General features: G+C 38.6%; 1 protein-coding gene across 1 annotated transcript; it reads right to left on the bottom strand.

Annotated features, from left to right (window-relative positions):
- Positions 1–64: 64 nt before the first annotated feature.
- Positions 65–11,100, bottom strand: LOC114457876 (sphingosine-1-phosphate phosphatase 1-like). The gene is made up of 3 exons (XM_028440000.1): positions 10,107–11,100; positions 5,551–5,640; positions 65–2,852 (listed from the first exon to the last, which is right to left on the bottom strand). The coding sequence occupies exons 1-3, from the start codon at positions 10,758–10,760 to the stop codon at positions 2,301–2,303; spliced, it is 1,296 nt and encodes a 431-aa protein (XP_028295801.1). The 5' UTR covers positions 10,761–11,100; the 3' UTR covers positions 65–2,300.

Below are 11,100 nucleotides of genomic sequence, written 5' to 3'. Positions count from 1 at the left end.
TTGTTTTTTTAATAAATTGAAAGAGTAACAGGATAAAAGCTCACAATTAAATAAATGACATCTGTTCAGGTTTAATTTTTTTAATACACACATACTTTAAATAATTTCAGTCACTGCAAAGCAGACAAATAATGAGAAGTTTGACAATAAGGTCTCTGCAAGTACTCACAATATCAGTTGTGCAATAATATTCTGATTGGGATAACACCAAAGGTTAAACATTGTTTAAATAATATAGCCAAATTTAGTTAAAGAATCTGATCAATTTGAAGGTCATTATTATTTACTATCTAAAAACATCTCTGAATTTCAGAGTAATAAAATATCTTTATACATTTAATCTTTCCTCAAGAACAAATTGTTCATGTCAAGCTGATCACAATAAAAATAATTTATCAAAAAAACAACCTTCTTCAGAGAGCAGTTCACACATATTTTCATGGAGTTACAAAATGTGTCACAACAAACAAACGCTGACTGTGGTAATAAAATTAGCCTTAAACCACCAGATCTCCAAGTTCAAATTCCTGTCTTTAAATAGGAAACATTACCCTGCAGTCACCTTTGAGCTAAAAACAACCCAAGTTGAATTCCTTACTGCTTCCACAATATAAATGGGAGGTTAAGTGGCTTAAGAGTTGGTTTAGCATGACACTGTTCTATAACGTGCATATCTATGTTATATCAGGGCTGATGGAAACATAGAACAGAACCCTTAGGGATGCATACATTTCAGGAGTTCCACTTACAGTGTCCACGTCATGACCCAAAAGATGAGGCAGGTGATAGTCAAGTCTTAAAGGGCCTGTACTATAAAAATTAGATAAGTATATCCTGGCCATATCTCTTCGTTAGTGGGCTTCACCTAACGAAACATTCTCTGTCAGAGATCCCCTGTACTACGAAGCAGGATATAAACACTTCACCCAGGTGATTTCAGCCAGGCTATGTGCGCGCTCTAGAGGAAGGGGTGGAGATTGCAGCGTCAGACCAATCACAAACACTGAGAAACTGGGCAGAATTGTGTCACAATGGAGGAATAATTATTTAACACTGTTGTTGCAGTAAAAACAGGAAGGAAGAAATGCAGGAAATGTTATTGCTTAAATTAGTGAGATCACACAATATTCATCAGAGAAAACGTACAATCTGATCAGTTTCACTTTACTACTTTGGCACAGACCTAATTCAGAAAAATTTAGCCATTAGGTTTAGTATTAGTTTTCCAAGTTGTATCTGTTGCATCTAATAAATGCCTAATCATCACAATATTGAGACCCTTGATGGCCAGAATTTTCTGCTTGTGCAAATTCTTCCAGTTAACCACAAAAAAACCCCTACATTTGTGCATTCATACAGCTCAGCCTTCATCATAAGATGGACAATACTTGTATTTTATACAGCCTGTTTTATCATACAGGACTGAGGCTCCCACTGTCACCACAGAATATGTGAATTAATGAATTTATCAGTCTAATGCCCGCAGGCTTTATCAGTCCATCAGGTTAAAATAATGTGTTTTCTTTAGGATGCCATCGGGTAAATGAAAGGATTGCATCAATGCCTAAATATTCTCTCTGCTGTCAGCATCACATCAGATCCACACAGCAACATGTCAGCAGAATGATCCACCTTTTCTTGGGCAGGTCGTTTTCCAAGAGAACTGATTGGTCAGGAGGCGGGACTTTCATACTCATTCATATCCTAGCTAGAACAAAATCTAGTCCTGACCAGGATAGTTGTTCAGCCTAAATTACCATGGTGATAAAGCCCCGTAAGTAGTTACAACGCACACCTAATAAATCCCAGAAGTTAGCGCAACAAGAAGAAATCCACCTTTGTAGTACAGGCCCTTAAAGGTTTCACAGGATGACAAAAGCCAACAGTGTTTTCTCCCAGTATCGTGTTCCTCACCTTCTGCGTAAATGCTTTAGTTTGTTTAAATATAAAGATCGCAGGCAGCCAAACACTATCGCTTCCTTTCAGTGAATTTTCAGCTTTTTATGTGGGATTATTGTCCTCAGCAGAGTAATACATATTTAATACATGTGGTGTATTTATAGCAGCATAAATACGTTTGTGAGATTTAGTCCAAATAAATGAGAGTGGTGATAAAACATCTCACCCACAGCAGTAGTTCAATCACCCACTTACATAAACATAATACTTAACAAGAGGACGACATACCTGTTGGCTTTAGCCCAAAGCAAGAGTGGAATATCAGCTTTTATCGCTAATGTTTGAAAACAAACGTGTTGCAGCACAAATTGCGAAAAATGTCAGAAGGTTTTCAGCTTAACTCAGGCCAGGTTTAACATAGTAAAGAGCAGAGGCACAACGCAGACACAACTAAAGCCTACAACACTGTACACGATGTAACGATACGGCAACTCCACCCTCATCTGCTGCCTAGCCTGCCTCACGTCATTCAGCGGTAGCCCCAAGACCCGGCAGAGGAATGGTATGGTCACGCCCTTCATGATCATCCTGGTGACCAGCAGGACGGCCACGCCGATGAAGAAGCGCAGCAGTGAGCGAAGCACGATGCCCGCGCCAATGGAAGGCAGCACTAGAGGGAGGGAAGACAGGGGAGGGTCCTGTAGCAGTCCAACTTGATAGTTTATATGAGTGGCCAGAGCCGCCCCCGCCCCGGTGCCCAGCGCCTGAGCCGTGTCACCCCGGGAGGTGCTCCACGAATCCAGAGAGAACGCCACGAGTCCCAGGCTCAGGTGGGAGACGGCGATCACGAGCGGAGCAGAAGGGGAGGTCATATAGAAGGTGTCGATCTTATCTAAGAGGGGCTGGAAGAAGGCCAGGATGAGGAGGGTGTACAGGAAGCCAGTGATCACCTCCTGCACGATGAAAAGAACAGGATTATTGTGAGGAAGCTAAGACAAAAAAAAAGAGAAAATGTAGAATATCAGAAATGTGTTCATAATAAATATGTTTGTATGTAGTTCCTGAGATATTGGAAGCTGAAAATTCAAGAAAAATAAGGACACACAAAAATCAACACATACCCCCTTCACTAAGTGCCTATTTGAATAATTGGAACAATTGGTAAAATTTTCTGATTTGTTGGAGAGTGAAGTGCATGGGCCATTTGTTTAAATGACATGGAATGACCCAATAGGTAGTGTAAAGAACATTACAAAGATTGTGCCCACCAAAACGTTTCTGGACACGTACTGGAAACCCTTCTCATGATTTATGACGTCATTAAATATAAAACAACATGAAAAAGCCGCTCACAGCTTTTCCTACCTTTGCTCTTTCTTCCGGATTTACTGAATTTACAAAAACGCAACTGCTTTTTTCATCAGATCACAGATTCATGTGTATTATTAGTGCTGTTGTCAAAACAGTTAATTTAATTGATTAATTTAAAATGTTTAATTAATTAAAAAAAACATTAACGCAGTTGTGTTTACTACCAGTGTTGACTGACCCCTAACACCAGTGTGCAGCCCATGCAGCCATGGACATAGAGCAGCAAAATACCACGCAACGACTGGATACAGAATATTAGGCAGAAAGTTTGACTTTAAAAATTGGCCTGACAGCTCATTGGAGAAAGAAAAAATCATTTGGACTTTATATTTTGTTAAGCACAATGAGATGAGTTTTAATTTGCGCTATATAAATAAAGTTGAATTTAATTGAATTGAAAGACCACAGAAGTAATTTGTGATTATTTGTGTCAGTGAGATACTGTATATTTATTGAACATTTGTTCATGCAACAAGTTTTAAAAATTATTTTCTTGAAATATTATTCTCCGAGTGGTGAGCCTCCACTTTATTATATAGGTCTGGGTTTTGCTATATTCTGTAAGTGGATATAAGGAAGAATTTTTTCTCTTCTTTTTGCTAAACTTGGAAACTGAGTTCAGTCCAAGCTGAAAGAAAGTTATTAAAATGGTCTTTGAATTTAAATGTATTTTGTCTGTATTAATTCTGAAATTAATTCCATGATTTCCCATGAATAAATATCTAAGAAAAATGTGATTAATTGCAATTAATTCCATCATTTTTTTTCAATCGACTGACAGCCAGAATTATTACACAAAGAGGATTAAAATAAGAAAGTAAAAATCTAAAGTCAGTGTAAAAGCTGTCACTCGGTTCAACAGTAATTCTCTCCTGCATCCAAAAGGAGGCGCTACAGTCACTATAAAGCTACATCTCTTCAATTACAACATACTGTATTTATTCAAAGTTTGGAACATTAAATAAATACACAACAAGAAAACATAGTCATCAACATCCCCCACCAGATTGGTTGTCATTATAACTCACAACCTTTTCCTAAATGTCCTAAATCTAAGAACTTAGATGTATACATAAGAAAATATTATCATATCACAATATAAAATTAATAACTATCTTAAAGGGTTTCTAAAAGAAGCTGTCTCCTTTGAAGACACCTCGAACAGAATCCAAAAAAATGGAACAAGGGCAATAACTCCGGAAAAAATAATTGCATGCTTCTCATTTCATCAAGGTATTAAACATGTGGACTGCACTTCTTAAACAATCTCTGAACTTAACAGGACAGTCTATAAATAAATAAAATAAACAGTTGTAAAAAAAAAAAAAAGCTTACTAATATCCAGTCAGTAACATCACACACACTAAAGTGCAGGAAAAGTAAGAAGAACTAATATCTGCTTTAACCAATTGGATGTTTTTTAGGTAAATCAAACTCCCAACGAATGTAAAATTAATTACTGTTTAAAAAAAAAAAAAACTACAGCCTTTGCGACTAAAAAAATTCGTTTTATGATATGGCGAGCCTTACCTTGAACTGAGCAATAAAAATGGAACAAGGGCAATAACTACGAAAAAATTATTGCGCGCTTCTCATTTTCGAACTTGATACCCTGAAGCCACACAACGAATTTGTTTATCCCATGTTAAACAGTTTCTGACAAAAGCTGTTCCCTTTAACTCGGACGGAGCTCAAACCTATATCCCCCTTCCACACTTTTAATAAAGATTTTAAAATGAATAAATAAAAGAATAAAAACACAGCTTTGTTTTCAAGTGAAACTGTTTCAAAGAACCAGTCAGACCAGTCCTCTCACTGGAATCTGAATGTCTTTTATATCTTCTTGAGTAAACAGACAATTGTAGAGACAAAGAATAAAACTAGATGAATATGAATGGCATAGCTGTGTCGCTATCATTTACATTTGAGTTCATTAGGTTTTATAATGTGGAATCAATGTCATCTGGAGTTCATAGACAGTACAAGGCTGTGCTGAGCTCAGGAGGACAATAGTCAGTTTGACTATCAGGGCTTGGAGCGTGTGATGAGATAAGCCTCAAGGTTTGATGTTATTAGTGATCGTAACACGTTTCCATGGAAAGCTTAATCCAATCTAGATGATGTGTGTATAAATTATGCTGTAAAAAACAGTCTGATAAACAGAAAGATGACAAATGTTTCAATGCAGTTGATAAAAAAAGAACCCTGCTGCAGCAGCATCAGAGGAAATTGTGAATAAATTTTATTTCTTTTTTGATAATAATAATTGATTGTGCTCACCAGTACGGAGTGCATCCCCATGTAGACTCGGCTGACACACACCAGGGTACTCCAGCTGAGAGCCACACAAAAGCCAAAGAGGAACGGATACTGCAGCACACGACGACAAACACACAACAAATCAACACACAGCACATGACAAAGTTATATCTTTAATAAACTAGACTCGATTTTGCATGTGAAACAAAGTCCTTCTACTGTGACGCCAGTTTTCCAGACTTTAGAAACACGTGGAGCTTTTTTCATTTTACACTCTGTACTTTGGCAATGATCTAAACACAAGCATCACCATGACAACGGGGATTACCATGATAACACCTGCTAAGTACGTTGTAGGGAGTACTACAGCAAATCTAATGAGGTCAGCAGTGTGACCATAAACCAGTGTAGTACCAGCATCAGGCAACCAAATAAGGAATGCTGCTGTGACTAGTAGGGATGCACCCAAATGAAAATTATAGACCGCATTTAAGGCTATAAATATGTAGTAACCTCACTAAAATTAAAGCATTGTGATAAATTAATATGAATGCTTCAATTAATAAATCACTTACAAATATATGAAAATATTTATTACCACTGAAATTCCAACAATACACAATATAAAATAAAATGCTAAATAAAATCTTTTAACTTGACCCCACATATGTAAGAATTAAATAATAATGTACATGTCTATAACTGACTGGGCTGCTGAAAGAGAGTCAAATTAAATATGTTCCTTCATAAAAACAGTAAATTCTCTGCTTTATTATAGTGAAATCTGTTCAGGACAGTTTCTCACTAGCTGTGAGCTGTGAGGTGATATTTCTAAAGTTTTGACAAAGTGTAATTGCCTGTTTCCATTAAAGGTTGTTTTGGAGCCTCGTAACTCCTGCAAAATCTCGTCCCGTGAGACTTCACTGGAGGAAGATGGACGCTCCAAACCCCCTTATAACATTCAGCATTGCCTTGTTGTTTGCTGTCTAATGAACTCAACAAGAAAAAGAACCCAACAAGATCCACATGATCTCGTTGGGTTCTTTTTTTTTACTATGACTTTGTTGCAATTTGCGCTATATAAATAAAGTTCAGTTGAGTCGAGTTAATGTGGCACTAATAATTCTTAAGTATAATGCAAGGAAATGTCTTGGTCTCCTCGTAACGTGCCATGTTTTCTCAAAGAGAAGTGGTCATGTGACGTGTAATTAATTACAATGTGATACATTTCAATATTGAAGCGTCTGTAATATTGTCTCATGAAAGCGTGAAAACTTTTTAGCGATATTTGAGAGTTTTTTCAAAATTCAGGTGTTTCCATTGCCCGTTTTTCTTGCGCTATTTAGATTTTGCGCATTTCCAAAAGTAGTGGAAACGCAGCTCTGATTTCTGTCTCCTGCGTTTTTCTCAGTCCAAGCAGGTTCTCCACATTGATTGCAGCATGCATAGTTTTTTGCGCGTTCTGCTTTATTACTGAATTTAAGTGAAAATCTTTAGAACACAGATCAAGTACAGTCCTGATGATGCACAGGGGATCAGAATAGATCTGAGAAACTAGGGATGTCCCAATACAGCTTTCTCACTTCCGATATGATACCGATATTGCAGCCTTGCGTGTCGGCCGATATTGATCCGATACGATATCAGCACGAATCATACATACTTTTATTACTTATTTTGTAGTGTGGAACGTTAGAAAAGGCTTGATCAAGTGATGTTACTCACACAGAGAACAATAGTCAGCAACAGAGGGTTATTTTGTTGGAGTGTGAACCACAGTCACCTATGGATAGAAGTGCTGCAGCGGAACATTTTATCGGAAAGCTTATATCGGTGATTTTTGATGCAGTCTGATAAATCTGATATTCATTTTCGGGCTGATATCGGACCGATATTAGATATCAATATCGGATCGGGACACTTCTAAGAGACACGTGCGCTGACAGACTTCAACGCCGAATTTATGGTTCTGATGCCTAGTAACGATTTTTAAGAGGTGTGCTCCAGGTGTCGAAGCAGAGGGCTGTGAGAAAGCTACAACGTCGACGTGATAGAAACATAAATCACAACTGAGTGTGTACTTTTCATTGTTTTCACTCTGTGCACTTTTCATTGTTTTCACTCCGTGCGCCGTCTCAACCTCTGGCTAGAAGACGCTTCAGTGATCAGATGTGTCACGGTGTTTGCTCACGTCATCACAACATCCTGTTTTGTCCAGGTTGTTTTTGTGAAAAAAAGTGGAATTTTTCGGTGTATCACTAGCTGTTACCGAATGTAAGATAATGACATTGTGTGAGTGTGTCAAACAAGATAGAGAGGATTACCAAACCTTTATCAAAAAGCCTTTACAAAGTCTTGTCGACCTTGATAACCCTTTGCTCACAACGTGCACCTTATCTTCTTTAACCTTTTGTCATCTTTTCTCTCCCCTATCTTCACACTTCACAGTCTTGACACTGCAGGGAAACATGATGATACCACAGAAGTTCATGCAGTTCATACAGATGCCTGTCCTGACCTCAGCTAGAACAGCGTGTGTTGCTGCAAAAAGGGGAAACACTTCAGGGGCTTGGACAGCACTTCCTTTATTTGTTCCTCCCTTCTTTGCACTTCCTGTTTCTACGTCCACCCGTTGAACCTGTGTCACATTTTTAAAGGGTCAGATTTTAATGTAATTTACAAGATAAAATGAAAACAACGCAACACAACAGTGTGTAAAACTACTCATAATTCAAACTTATTGTTTATATTAATCCTGTGGTTCTTTCTTAATATGAATTACGTATATGAAGTATCAGTAATATTTTAATGAATTGTAAGGTCATAAGTAAGACCTAACCAGTTTATACCTCTTCCTGCTCTTTTTCCAACTAATCTTTGTACATTTACACTTGTTTTATGCATTTTTGTTTTACATAAACAAATAAAATCCCCCCCAAAATGCAAATACAATAATTCAGAATATTTTAGCCATCAGGTTTAGTATTAGTTTTTCAAGTTATGTGTTGCTTAGGCTAAATTTAGAAATAATAAAGCATCTAATAAATGCCTAATCGTCACAAAATCGAGAGCCTTGATGGCCAGAATTTTCTGTCTGTGCAAAATTCTTCCAGTTAACCATGAAAAAGCCATGATTTGTTTCTATTTCAGCCAAAAATAACAACAACAATCCAACAATGATGTCCCACATCAATCCAGGAGTTTTATCAAAGTTGTCAAGCAGTATCTCTATATTGCACAAATGTGTCTCTTAGTGGTTTTAATGACTTCTAGACTGAAATTATTTTATTTAAATCACCTGCCAATCCTAATAAACCAATAACTACATTGGAATATACACTTTCACTGTCATTTTTATTTCCTCCAACACATTGAACCTTAACAGCCGAAAAGACATTTAAAAAACCACAATTACTTGTCACAGACATTTGTCCATTGTGTGGATAAATCACTCTGAGTTTATTTTGAAAAGAAAACTAACCACACCAGCATCGCGTGCACACTAAACGCACAGAGGAATGTCTGCTGCTGACTTGTGTGAGGTACATGTGTAAACTTCCGCTTGAAATCATGAGCTATTGTACCTTTATTCAGCCTGACCTGCTGTTTAATAAAGAGTCGGGGGCTGAGGATTAACTCAGATTTAGGAGCTTGAGTTTTTGACGATGCAGACAAAATAATAAAAATAAAATAAAATCTTAAGGTATTTACTATTTAGTAAATTCCAATTCAAGATATCTATAACGTAATTTTGACTCATTAAAATGTGAATAAAGATATCCTTAATGGAGGGGAATTAAAGATAACATGATCTGGAATGGAAACTAGTCAGAATGAAATTGTAGATATCTCTAAATGGAGTTATGGATGGTCATAATTTAGTTGCAGATATCCACTTCTCATTGAATTAAAGGTATCTGTAATGACAAACCCCATACACATCAATAAGGAAAGTGACAGCATTTATCATCGGAGGAATTATGTTGTGGATATGTGACGTTACAAGTGTGGATTAGAAGAATGTCATTGTAGATATCTGAAATGTTCATTTTGACTATAGGAAGAATTAAATTGCAGATATCTGTATTACACATCCAGACCAGCTATCAAATGTTAAAAGGGTTTGCGTTTAATTTTCCACTGTCTCTCACACTCAAGTACCCCCTGTAGTATCCCTAGGGGTACACATACCCCCCATTGAGAAACACTGCTCTAAAGCATCGATTCTCAACTGGTGGGTCGGGACCCAAAAGAGGGTAGCAGACCTGTACTGGGTGGGTTGTGCAGAGGTGGTCAAAAATTAATACTTTATGTCTCATGTTGGACTTGTCTTTTATTTTGAAATAAACTTTTCTTTTGACAGGCATGTTGCACAAATGAATATATAGATTTAGGTTTTTAAAAAGATTATATACGTGTGTGTTCAACAGCATTTTTTGATAAACTACATTTGGTTGATTGAATTCTAAAAATAAATAAATAAATTGGGTCACGACTTAATGACAGTAGCCAGATTTGGCCCCCGGGCCTCGAGTTTGACACAGGTGCATTAGAGTCTGGACCCGTTACAAACTCACCTGCCATCGTCCATAGGTGAGCATGAAGAGACAGAACGGGATGGCTGTCCCTGTCATGGCGTGTGTGGACGGCATGCTGTACTCAGAGTTGTAGAACACCTCCACCTTGACCACAGGAGGGGAGGCCGGCCGGGACCAGCGAACCATGTCCTTGGTAGACTGTCCCACAAACAGGTTCCAGGCCCAGACCACGATGAGCCTCCGGCTGACCAGGGCGTCGATGTTCCAGTACAGGAAAGGGAAGAAGATGATAAAGAACATCTCGTTTCCCAGCTCAGTCCCGAACGTGAACAGGTAGAAGAGAAACTTGTTGTGGATCAGGAACTCCTGACCCACGTCCCCGGTCAGAGAGTTCCTCCGGAGCGGTTTTGCTCTAGTGACCGGATCCAGGCTCTCGGATGCTCCGTCGGGCCTCAGTCCGTTAACCTGCGGTGCGGAGAAATCACCGGCAGCTCCGTTACCAACAGCCGTGTCTGAGCTCTCTCCACCCGGCTGGACCCTGCGCCTCAGCCCGGGACAGTCCTGGTCCGGTTCGGTCCCTTTTTTAGGAAATGTCCCCTCAACACCGCAAAGCTTTTGAAACCGCGCTACATGACGGGGGTCCTGGAGGTATCTACACATCTGTACAAACGTATCTATACACACTGTAGCCATGGCGGATGGTGTATTTACACTAATTTAAAGCTGACTGTATTGTTTGGGGCTAAAAGCAGAGCTCATCATCGAGGAGGCGATAAAACAGAAGAACAGCTCAGCGGCATTTCCTACAGAAGGAGGTCAAATAAGTGTCTCAGTCGTTACTGATACCTGCACTGAAAGCAGCCGGTGTGGAGGCAGAGAGGCAGCATCCAAAGTCCGTTAGAGTTAACCATTAGTCCTCATGGAGTTCCTTAATTCAACCCACAGCAGAACAACTGCGTCAGTGTCGGCGTGAGGCCGCTACACGGCTCACATCCTCTTCTTCTTCTACGGCTACCAACAGGCGGACAACACC

Source organism: Gouania willdenowi, chromosome 24 (assembly GCF_900634775.1).
Source record: "Gouania willdenowi chromosome 24, fGouWil2.1, whole genome shotgun sequence".
In the NCBI taxonomy this organism is placed as follows: Eukaryota; Metazoa; Chordata; class Actinopteri; order Blenniiformes; family Gobiesocidae; genus Gouania; species Gouania willdenowi.
This window is presented reverse-complemented; position numbering and strand designations above follow the sequence as displayed.

What these genes read in the sequence shown, in the direction of transcription:
- LOC114457876 (XM_028440000.1), bottom strand. Translation starts at nt 10,760, where the DNA reads ATGGCTACAGTGTGTATAGATACGTTTGTACAGATGTGTAGATACCTC. An exon ending in TCACCTATGGACGATGGCAG is followed by an intron (nt 5,641 to 10,106) that starts GTGAGTTTGTAA and finishes CGTGTGCTGCAG; the next exon opens with TATCCGTTCCTCTTTGGCTT. An exon ending in TGGGGATGCACTCCGTACTG is followed by an intron (nt 2,853 to 5,550) that starts GTGAGCACAATC and finishes TTCATCGTGCAG; the next exon opens with GAGGTGATCACTGGCTTCCT.